The 12,298-nt window shown below is 42.0% G+C and overlaps 1 protein-coding gene across 2 annotated transcripts in view; it reads right to left on the bottom strand.

Annotated features, from left to right (window-relative positions):
- Positions 1–236: 236 nt before the first annotated feature.
- pex7 (peroxisomal biogenesis factor 7) overlaps positions 237–12,298 on the bottom strand; it is a 60,061-nt gene continuing 47,999 nt past the window's right edge. The window contains exons 9-11 of one of the 2 annotated variants that reach the window (XM_033020973.1): positions 5,996–6,095; positions 1,268–1,374; positions 237–799 (exon numbers count right to left, since the gene is read on the bottom strand). In XM_033020973.1, the coding sequence (XP_032876864.1) occupies positions 1,306–1,374; positions 5,996–6,095 (169 nt within the window). In that variant the 3' untranslated portion in view covers positions 237–799; positions 1,268–1,305. Of the gene's footprint in view, positions 1,375–5,995; positions 6,096–12,298 lie in introns of both variants that reach the window. The other variant, XM_033020972.1, reaches the window with a different exon arrangement.

Here is a 12,298-nt window from a genome sequence, read left to right as displayed (position 1 = left end):
CATCTCGGCGCCACCCGATGACGAATATTTCTAAATAAACGAAAAAAAGCTTGAGTTTTGACTGGATACTGTGGGGTGCGGATGACCAAATCTTAAGCAATTTGTGGGGCAAAAGCTAAGAATATGAGAGATAGATAAACTGAGAGATGCCATTTAAATGCAAAACCTAGCTCCATGCTGCCTCCTTTGGCTAAACATCTATCTTTATAATTACACCTCAGAATTGCCTCAATGTATTTTCCATTTTGAAGATACTTTATAAATGTGAATTGTTGTTTCTAATAATTAGAAAAATATGGACAAGTTAGTCTGAAAATGTGAGTCACCTTGATTCTTATTAACATATATCCACTTCACGTCAGTGTTAACGATGACAACATCTGTAAATGGAACGGGACAGGACAAAATCATTTCTGAATAACAAAAAGTTCTTGTTGAGGCAAGAGTTTAAATTAAGATTTCTTTTCTCCATTCAATCATAATGAAAAAGTGTTGATAAAATCCCAGATCATAACAATTCCAAATCAATTTCTATTGAACATCAGACAAAGTGCTTGAAGAACTCAGTGACAGGCAGCATCTATGGAGGTATGGACAGACAACATTTCAGATCGAGAACCTTCTTCAGACTGAGACAGATGACGTTTTGGTCGGGACCTTTCTTCAAACTGAGCAGATTCTTGTGTCCCCATTTTCTATTAAAGCTAATCTTGAATCGCAACCCCACGTCCCTCCATGCATCAAAGCCTGAAAGGAATCCGGTCACAGTAATCTTAAGGCAGTGTGTTATCTTCACCGTCTGGATCAAGTCCCAAAGAAAAAAGAATAACAATTTTACCCTTGGTTGACCCAAGCATTAGGGAGAAATATACAAATTGAAGTACAAAATATATGTTCAGATTGCCATATACTTTCAAAAATTTAGCAATGGCTGGCCACTAATAAATTCACACAAGAAATAAATAGATTAACTAACAATGTTGAATTTTATCCACCATTTCCTCAAATACTCTGAATGATGGGCAGATTAAATGGAAATTTGTAGATCACATTGCTTAATCTTTATAGTAATTTAAATTACAAGGTATTAAAATGCAAGAAAAAATATATTTCTTCTAAGTGCTACTCAGCACATGCCCGAGACATCAAACTGTACATTTAGCTGAATATATATTATATTACTTTAGAACTTTTCAAATTCACTAAATAGCTAATGCCCTCTCTGAGTTTCAAACAACTGCATACAAAGAAATACATCAAACAGTACTTTTGGGAAACAGAACATGATGTCCAGTGATGCCAAATTTAATGATCAACTGAGAGGCAAGATGGAATATAGATCTTCACGGTCTCATCCCACGCACAATCAGCAACCTGCAAGTGCGAGAGAACTCCCAGTTAGACGTTTTTCTAACGATTGGCATTACCAATCAAAGAATGGTTAATAAAAGAACAAATCAAACTATGATGATGGCAACAACAAACTGAAATTTGAGATGTATCATGTCCAGTTGGAGTTATTCATAAATAAAACAGAAAATAGACCGGAAAAAATTGACAAATTAGTTACTTATGAATCTAATTGCCATGAGCTCTACTGGATCAGCACAATAGCAGCAAATATCACCAACACTGATTTCATGCTGATTTATATCCTTGCACAAACAAACAGAAGGATGCAACAGACTGACTTTAAAAAGAAAAGGTAGACAAAAATGCTGGAGAAACTCAGCGGGTGAGGCAACATTTATGGAGCGAAGGAAATAGGCGACGTTTCGGGTCGAGACCCTTCTTCAGACTGTCTGAAGCAATGAAAACAGTTGTGAATGAGAAGGATTAATGTAATTGAGCAAGCCTTTGATCACATTAAATCCAGCCATGTTCCTTGCCTGATATATACATATGTTGATTGCGATCAATATTTTCCTTGCTTACTATCTTGTGAATCCCATTACTGTATTAAACATGCTATAAAATGGAAATTATTGCAGGAGGCCACAGCCAGATATATCAGAGTGGCAGTGGGAGGAAAATTAAAGTTGCAGGCAACAGTATGCCCAGATTCACCCCTGTGAATCACAGCTGCCCCACAAAGTGCTTCACTCCTCTTGTTTTTTTTTCTCCATACTAAGGAAACCAAGTTGTGGATATAAAATGCAGTACACTAGATTGGAAGAATGAATCACTGCCTCAATTCAGCCCCGGGACATTAGGAAGAGGAAAAACTAAAATAGGTGCAGCATCCCCTGTATTGCATGGGGAAGTGCCTCAATGAAGGAGTGGTTAACGAGGACAGAAGAGGGGGTGAGGAGGATATGAAGAGAATGATCCCTTCCGAAAAATGAAGGAGTAGGTGAGGGGGAGGATGTTTCTGAAGGTGGAATCTTGTTGATGATGGATCTTTGGAAGGATGATCTGCTAAATGCAGAGCCTGGTGGGGCAGAAGTTGAAGAATGGGGAAACTCTTATCATCCATCTTGGAGAGCTAGTGACAACGGAGGTGAGGGGGAAGGAAGAGGAGATGGGGGGGGGTCAAAGAGTTCTCTCATCTATGGCAGCGAGGAAGCCACTGTGCAGGGAAAAGGAAAGATACCAAAGAGGCACATGTATGGAAAGCGTCATCACTGGAGATTGAGGAAGTGGGAAGATGTAATGGAGTTCTTACAGGGGAGGGGACAAGGGAGAAGTATATTCAAGATAGCTGTGGAAGTTCTGTGGGCTTGTAATGGAAGTTTTCCCTAAACTATCCCTTGAAATGGGAGACAGAGAGATCCAGGACGGGAAAAATTAGAGTTGTGAAGCTGAGAACAGGGTAGTCATTAGCAACCAAACCATGGCATTTTAATTTATGTGCACATGCACGCAGGAATATTGACGCAATTGCAAGTGTACCAGAAAGAAGTTGAGGGAGAGAGGACAAATAAGAGTAAAGCAAATACTGTTCCACATATCCCATATAAAGGCGGCACGGTTGCGCAACGGTAGAGTTGCTGCCTTACAGCGCTTGCAGCGCCAGAGACCCGGGATCGATCCCGACTACGGTACTGTCTGTACATTGGCTGGTACGTTCTCCCCGTGACCGTGTGGGTTTTCTCCGGGATCTTCGGTTTCCTCCCACACTCCAAAGGCGTACAGGTTTATCAAGAACAGTCTAAAGAAATTCCACATCACATCGAGCAACTGGCAACACATTGTACTGCACAGGCGCTCCTGGAGGAAATCCGTGCAGGAAGGAGCTGCACGTCACAAATTTCTGCCGTGTCACAGAAACAAAGTGACAGCACTGTAATGGATGAGAAGGGAATGGAGGGTTATGGTATGAGTGCAGGCAGGTGGGACTAAGGGAAAAAAGTTGTTCGGCACGGACTTGTAGGGCCGAGATGGCCTGTTTCCGTGCTGTAATTGTTATATGGTTAAGGAGGCCTGACAACTACCAACCACTGCCAGTCTCCACTGCCCACGTTGTACCAATGTGTGTGGATCGCAGATCAGCCTCTACAGACCACAGACACAAGTAGACGACCCTATGGAGAGGACAGTCATACTCATTTCGACTGACAGCCGATGATGATATAAAGACAAGACACAGCTTGAGCCTAAACGTGTTCCGTGAGTGACATGTTAAATGAAAGACATATAATTAAAAATTTTATTTGAACATATTGTCCATCTGTACATTTTCATTTGAGGGATCCTTTGAATTGGAGGCCTTTAGTCCATTTATAAGCATGCATCAGTGTATAGGCATTATGAAGTATACATCCAAAGCATCTAACAATCTGCAAGTTAACACTTCTTGAAACCTGAACATTCACTCACCCAAATCTAATCTTTCATTCGGACATTAGTAGATTGGAATCAGTCTGGTGCTAACTTCCTTCTAAACATTAGCCCAAATTAATATCTGAATTGGAACATTATGTATCTATTTCATGTAAATTGAGTACCACTCTGCTGATTTTATGATAACGAGCAATTTCCTTCTATCACAAAATATGTTTCAGCAGGGTGACACACTCCTGCACCCAATTCTAGTCCAGTGACACAATGAATGCAAAACATAACAAGAAATAACCTGGGAAAATATTTAAAACATTCAATTATTACAACCAGGCAACTCCTAATCTACATTCCTAATAATTTCCCAGCTATATCACAAACGCTCTGTTTTTCTTCATTTATCATTTTACTGCCTTACAAAATGTGCCAGTGGAATCTAACCACCTACACTTATCTTAATCATGTTTGTTCATTTTGATAAGTCTGCAGTGACTGTTGCCAACAGTTAGTTCTCCATTAATTCATTCAGGAGCACTACAACAGATCCATTAACTGATTTAATTCTGCTTCCACGGCTGCTGTCTCCAATTCATCAGCGTTCTTTATCCTCAGCCCCTAGGGAGCTTTCACAGCACTCTTGGGACAATCTGATTTAAAAAATCAGCTCTAGATTATGGAGCTAATTCACTAACTTTGTGTTCTTTCCTCGTGTTGAAGAACAGGAAAAGGCTTTAAAAACAAAAAGTGCTGGAGTAACATAGAGTGCAGGTACTATCATAACATTTATGAGAAATTTGGAGAAGTACATGGATAGGATAGGTTTAGAGGGTTATGGGCAAAGCGTAGGCAGGTGAGACTAGTGCAGATGGGGAATGTTGGTCAGCATGGGCAAGGTGGGCCGAAGGGTCTATTTCCAGACTGTATGACTAGAACTGAGAGGGTCAGGCAGTATCTCTGAAGAATATGTGTAGGAAGGAATTGCAGATGCTGGTTTGCACCCAAGAGAAACACAAAATGCTGGAGTAACTCTGAGGTACAGACAGCATCGCTGGAGAGAAGGAATAGGTGACGTTTCGGGTCAAAACGCTTTCTTCAGACTGGACCCGAAACGTCACCCATTCCTTCTCTCCAGAGATGCTGCCTGTCCCGCTGAGTTACTCCAGCATTTTGTGTCTACCTCTGGATAATATGGATAGGCCACAATTTATGTCGGGACTCCTATTCAGACTGATTGTGGTAGTGGGAAGAAAACTGGGAGAGAGGCGGGGGACAGGACAAAGCTTGGTAAGTGATAGGTGGATACACGTGAGGGCGGGGTTTGATAGGCAGATGGATGGACAAAGGCCAGAGATGAAATGACAAAAAGTGTGAGATAAGGATAGGAGAGGCGTTACAATTCTGTTTTCTGTGCACACAGACTTCACTTCCAACTAGGCACAACGTTTGATGTGATTGTTATTCCTGTCATGTTGTCAAGCAAATACTCAAGTGTATCTACAATTTCTTTGTGGTAATAGCGATAACATCTTACACACAATTGTACATCAACATTAACGTGCAAACAGCCCAACACCTATTGAGGTCTTTGTATTCACTATGAGACCGTTCAGGTGATGCATGACTAGATATAGCTTTCCAGAATTGAGCAGCTGTTCCAAATTGTAGAGATTGTTTATTTCAAGCAGTCAACTATATTTTCTAAAGCTCATTATTAAGTGACGTTTTGTAAAGTATATCGTTAATGGCTTTATTTTTTCAGTTTCCTCCTGTGAAAGCTTAGTCCCTTGCTCAAATAGTAAATGCCCAACATGTGCCTTGTGAGCTAATAACGACAGGTTGAGTATCGAAGGCATCACAGCCAACAACTGTTGTGCTATGCTCCATGATATTCCACTAGGAACATGATGGAAGCACATCTGGGGTGGAAACCATGAATCATTCTCCCACTGCCCCGGAGTATCGCTCCAATTGGCCAAACCACACGGGCAAATCCAAATCGTCGTGTAGCCCACCAAGATATGACGGAAACCAAATTTAACTGTGAAGTCACAGAAGGCACTCAAGCTGAAAATATGTGCTGCTTTCTTTCGGCTCAATATGTTGTTTCCCTTCAACATTTTGGCTCTGCTATTTGTTTCAAACCAGGGACCTGGAGCTTGTTTATGGGTTTTAGATTAATTCATTCTGATCACCATAGAAGCAGTTAGTCACGTACCTGACCAGGGATATGCATGCTGAAATCAAGCCCACATACAAACTCTGTGTGGTGCTCCAGTGTTTCAAGCACTGAGTCAGGCTTGGAAAGGTCCCAAAACCTATGAATGAAAACAAATAAACGCAATTAAAGTAATTGAATGGACTTAAAACTGTTTTTCAAAGTTATGACGCAGTTAGTATTCCATCGAACAATCTGATTCATGTGACATGCAACTGGACTGCAACTATTGAATAAACTGATATAATGGGTGCAACTGGTAGAGCTGCTGCCTCCCTGTGCCAGACACCCAGGTTAGATCCTGACATTGTGTGGAGTTTAAATGTTCCCCCTGTGTCCGTGTGGGTTTCCTCCAGGTGCTCCGGTTTCCTCCCACAACCCAAAGACATGGGGGCTTGTAGGTTCATTGGCATCTGTAAAATTGCCCCGAGTGCACAGTGAAAGAGAAAGTGGTATAACATAGAACTAGTGTGAACAGGTAATTGATGGTCGACTTGGGACAGTGGGCTGAAGGCTCGGTTTCCATGCTGTATATCTAAGGCTCCGTACATGGCAGCCGCGCCAACAGCACGTCTCATCTTTTTCTTCTTTTGTTCTTTTGGTCAGTGTTTACTTGTATGTTTTTAGTGTATCTTTATTTTTTGTATTATGTGTGTGTGTGGGGGGGGGGGGGGGGGGGGGGGGAGGGGACTTTTTAAATGCGACATTTTCATCTGGCGGTCCTTTAGTTAGGGATCGACTGCGGGAGCTCAAACTGCAGGAGCTGTGACCGTCCTGATCGTGGGAGCTTCGATCGCCCCAATGTGGGAGCTTCGATCGCCCCAATGTGGGAGCTTCGATCGCCGACTGCGGGAGCTTCGCTCGCCCCGACCGTGGACGTTTCGATTGTCCCGACGGCGGAGGAAAAGGAGGAAAGAAAGTTTTGCCTTCCATCGCAGTGGGGATGCGAGTTGGATGCGCTGCCTGCACTGGTGAGGACTCGAAGGTACACGTGACGTCAGCAGATATATTTAAGGCAGGGATAGATGCATTTTTGACTAGTACAGGTGTCAGAGAATATGGCAGGAGAATGGGGTTAGGAGGGAGAGACAGATCAGCCATGATTGAATGGCGGAGTAGACTTGATGGGCCTGAATGGCCTAATTCTATTCCTATCAATTATGATCTTATGAATACACCTTTTTTTAAATCAATGTAAATTTACAGCTGTATTTCCAGATTTTCTAAAAAAATCTAAAGATATAAATTGTCCTGATGGGAATTTAATTTGCATGCTCAAGAGTATCTTAAGGACTCTAGAAGCAAGAGGGTTTTGGAACACAGATACTATAAAGAGCCACCTCCCAGCTGATGATACTGCAACCATTTTAGATATTTTTCCAAAATCTTTGCAGAAAGTATGTTCACAATTCATTTCTATTCTGATAAAAAATGTAATATAATAATAAAACGAATGATTAGCGGATGCAGTTGGATCTGTAACATTCACAACCATGAACACATTAAGCATAATTTTAGACTTTCTTGTAGTGTACTTTCAAGCTAATAAAATAACTATTACACAGCTGGCAAGGAATTGTTAATTAGTATACCAAGCCCATTTACTTCCATTTCCACAATATTGCCTGACTTGATCCTTGCCTCAGTTCAGCAGCTGCTAAAGTACACAATCATCATTTTGTTATTTCTAGATTTAACCATTTTAATGCAAAACGGTCTGGCTTGATTGATTCTACCCTTTGCAGACTTGATGTCATTCAAAGTTACTGCCCATGCTAAATCATGGTATATATATATATATATCACCCTGGTGTTCATTGATAAGTGGCTAATCAATACCCAAGTTATGGCATTCAAATCTCTCATCATTGTTTCTCTGCAATCTCCTCTAAATATTTTAGATGAATGCCCTGATCAGCCGGGCAAGTGGGCTGAAGAATGGATAATGGAGTTTAATGCAGGTAAGTGCAAGGTGTTGCAATTTGGGATGTCAAACCATGTTGGGGCCTTCATTGTGAATGGTAGGCCACTGAGGTGTGTTGTAGAGCAGCAGGAGTACAGGTCCATAGTTCCCTGAAAATGACTGAAGGTAGATAGGATGGGGAAATAAGGCTTTTGGTACATTGGTTCTGAGTGTAGAAGTTGGGACGTTATGTTATAGTTATACAAGGCGTGGTAAGATATTAGGTGAATTCTGGAGGCTGAAGGTTGATGTTAAAGAGGTGTACAAAATCATGAGGGGGAATAGATGAGGTGAACATACAGATTTTAATCCAGGGTGGGGTAATTAAGAACTAGAGGACATATGTTAAGGTAAGAGGGGAAAGGGAGGAACATTTTTTTCACTCAGAGGGTTATGGGTATATGGAATGAGGTGCCAGAGGAGAGAGTTGATGCAGATACTCTGAACCACATTTAAAAGACACTTGTACATATACCTGGGCAGAGAGGTTTAGAGGGATATGTGCAAACGTGGGCGAAAAAGACGAGCTTAGATCGGCCATTTTGATCAACATGGCCAAGTTGAGCCGAAGGGGCCATTTCCGGTGCTGCAGGACTCTATGACTTCAATTGTCCTTTTTCGATTATCTCTAAATTTAACTGCTCTATAATTGCAGTCAGACACTCAACTTATAGCCCAGAGCTCTGGTATGTTTTCCCACAAACCTCTTCTTTTCACTTCTTCTACAATAAGATGCTTCAAAAAAACAATGGTTTACACCAAGCTTTTGGTCATTTTACCAAATATCTATTGTGGGGTTTATGTCAAATTTTATCTAATAATGTTCCAGGTAAACTGATCTGGATATTTTGCTATGTTAAAATAAACACAAGCTGTTTTGCACTTTACATTTGTTTACTTGAACAGATGTGGGGTCTTCCTCAAATATCTAGATTCAAACCGATCCCAAGATATCCAAGGTAGCCAAAAATGCAGGAGAAACTCAGCAGGTGAGGCAGCATCTATGGAGCGAAGGAATAGGTGACGTTTCGGGTCGAGACCCTTCTTCAGATATCCAAAGCATCCTCAAACATTAGCTTCAGATTTCAGGGTATAACATGAATCCGATAATCCAGCACTGTTGAGTCTTTGGCAAGTTTTAAACCCCATTGGATATTAGGCACATTTCCATTTCACATTTTTTTAATACTACACCTGAAACATCTAAAACGTATTTTATATTTTCTTGTGGACCCAGTGAGTTTAAAGGAAGCAGAAAATATTCAAGAATTTTCTACCCTCTTTCCCATCGCAATCCAACTTACTTACTTGTAGGAGGGGGAGGGGGGGGGGGGGGGGGGGGGGGGACAAGTTCTAGAGCCCATCCCTGGCTCCTGAAGTACATCCTGACTCTGACTACATTCCAGACTCCCAGCTCAGGCCACGCACGCTGCTGTTAGTTTAGTTTATTGTCACCTGCACCGGGTACAGTGAAAAGCTTTTGTTGCGTGCTAACCAGCCAGCGGAAAGAGAATACATGATTACAATCAAGCCATTCACAGTATACAGATACATGATAAGGGAATAACGTTTAGTGCAAAGTAAAGCTAGTAAAGTCCAATCAAAGATAGTTTTCTAGTGGAAACAAAGAACTGCAGATGCTGGTTAATACTCAAAATGATACTAAGTGCTGGAGTAACTCAGCAGGTCTGGAGAACATGGATAGGTGACGTTTCAGCCCCTGACCTTTATTCAGATTGGAGAAGGATCTCGCCCCAAAATGTCACTGATCCATGTTCTCCAGAGATGCTGCCTGACCCGCTGCGTTACACCAGCAATTTGTGTCGTTTCATGCTGCTTTCTAGTTCTCCAAGCTCACATTCGTGAGTAATGAGTGAAACAGATGCTATTTCATTAGGATTCCTGAACAACTAGATGCCAGATTATTCGAGTTTACCTATCACTGCCTCCACTGAACTGAAACTAAAATAGTAATGTTTATCATTTAACAGTGCAATAAGCTTTGGGACTTTATGAACAAGAACTGGAATACAAAATGTTGACATGTTATGAGATTCATTGCCTTTTTCTCTTTGTGCATCTGGCTAATTTATTTTCCTTCCTCCATTGATTTATTTCCGTATTGAACACAGCCAGCTGGATAAGCACTTTTTTTCAATTGAGTTAAGTACAAGAGCATATTATGGATTTTCTTACATGGAGTAGGTCCAAAAATCCACAATTTGCTGTGCAGCATAGGACAAGACAGCTTTTCAGAGCTCCCCAAGTGAAAATTTTACAACCATGAGATATTTAAGCACCTGTCACCACTGAATATTGAATGTTCTATGCTGAAGAATTTAACTCATGCACCCCAGCTGACTGGAACCATCATCAAAATGTGTAAAGACGCTTTGGTCTTAAGCATTATTAAGTTTTTATCAGTTCTTTTCTTCAAAATTATCAATTAAAAGTTAACTGCACTGAAAAATATAAATAAATCCTTGCACTCTGCATATTAATTAATTCAGCCTATGTGATATCAAGGAAGACAGAGTATTGAATACAGTGTGTACTGACATCTTGTGTTCTGGAGCCAGCTCCACTCAGCCCAATCTGTTCTACAGTTGCAATACTGGCACCCACCCTACTAAGTGGATAATTGCCCAGGTATATGCCCTGTTCACAAAAAGGAGGAAGACATTTAACCCAGCTAATTACCAGTGAAACAGTCAACTCTCAATCTTTTACATGAGGGTTCGGAGATAGAGTATGGAAACAGACCCTTCAGACCACCAAGTCCGCGCCGACCAACGATCACCCCGTACACTAACACTATCCCACACACTAGGGACAATTTACAATTTTACCCAAGCCAATTAACCTGCATCTTTGAAGTGTGGGAGGAACCCAGAGTACCAGGAGAAAACCCACAGGCAGAACATACAAACTCCGTACAGACATCACACGTAGTCAGGGTCGAACCTGGGCCTCTGGCACTGTAAGGCAGCAGCTCTACCGCTGCTCCACCCTTTGCAAAGTAATGAAGGCTGTTGTTAATGGTGCAATCAAGCAGCAGGGGTGCAGCAATAATGAGACTACGAGAGCAGGTCAGAGGCTAGAAATCCTACAACGAGTAAATCGCACCCTGACTCACCTCACTAAGCATTTAGTCCGTCACCCATAAGTACACCATTTACAAAGCGTACAGCAGTAGCTCTCCCCCGCTGATCTGATAGCATCTCCCAAACTCATGAGCTCTCCCATGCAGGAGGACATGGGGAGCAGGTGTACAGGAACATCACCACCCGCAGGTTTCCCTTGAAGTCAAACACCACCCTGACTTGCAAATCTCTCTCTGCTGGGAAAGGTTCAGGAAGGCAATGACCACGATCTTCTCAAGGTTAATTTGGATTACGCAAGGAATGCTGGCCTTGCCAGCAACATTCAGATCCATGAATTACAATTAAAACATGATTGAGAGGAATTTCTTTTGAATGATTGAATACTTTATTGTCACAAGTCACAGTTAATTTCTTTGCAAGGTATGCAAATAGTTGCCACATAGAGGGCGCTTACTAATTTACAAAGTAACCCTGCGATAGGCCCTCGTTTGTTCTCCCTCCCCCCTCCCTCACGGCGGTCCCGCCACGCTGGCAAAGAAAACGTTTTTGCAAGAAAAGTATCAGAACCTTTTGCTGCATCTCATGCCCATGCGTGACCTGCACCTGACATTGTAATGGTCTTGCTTGTACAGGCGGCCACATCGGGAACACCGGATACAGCACATGAAGTAAGACGAGGTGCACGTGAACATCGACAAGACCAATCGTAGACTTGGCAACCATTTCACTGAACATTTGTGATCGGCCTGCCGAGGCCTGCTGGATCTACCAGTTGCTAACTTTTTAAACTCCTCTTCCCATTCCCATACTGACCTTTATGCCCTGGACACCCTCTATTGCAAGAGTGAGGCTACAGGCAAACTTGAGGAACAACACCTCATATTTTGCTTTGGTAGCGTGCAACACAACGATATGAACACCAACATCCCCAATTTTAGGTAACTGTAAAACCTTCCACCTCTCCCATCCTCCCACACATTCTCCCTTCTTCCCCCTCCCCCCCCCCACCCCCCACCCTCTCTTGTGCCCTACCTAGACTCACACCTATTTCTCACCTCCCTCTCTGCTTCTGCTTACATTCCTTCCTCAAGCTTCACAATTCGCAACCCTTCAATCCCTCTGTCTCACACCTATCATAGGGTCTATCTGTATACTGTGAATGTTTAGATTGTAATCACGTATTGTCTTTCGGCCGACTGGTTAGCACGCAATGAAAGCTTTTCATTGTACCTCGGC

Source organism: Amblyraja radiata, chromosome 5, assembly GCF_010909765.2.
Source record: "Amblyraja radiata isolate CabotCenter1 chromosome 5, sAmbRad1.1.pri, whole genome shotgun sequence".
NCBI lineage: Eukaryota > Metazoa > Chordata > Chondrichthyes > Rajiformes > Rajidae > Amblyraja > Amblyraja radiata.
This window is presented reverse-complemented; position numbering and strand designations above follow the sequence as displayed.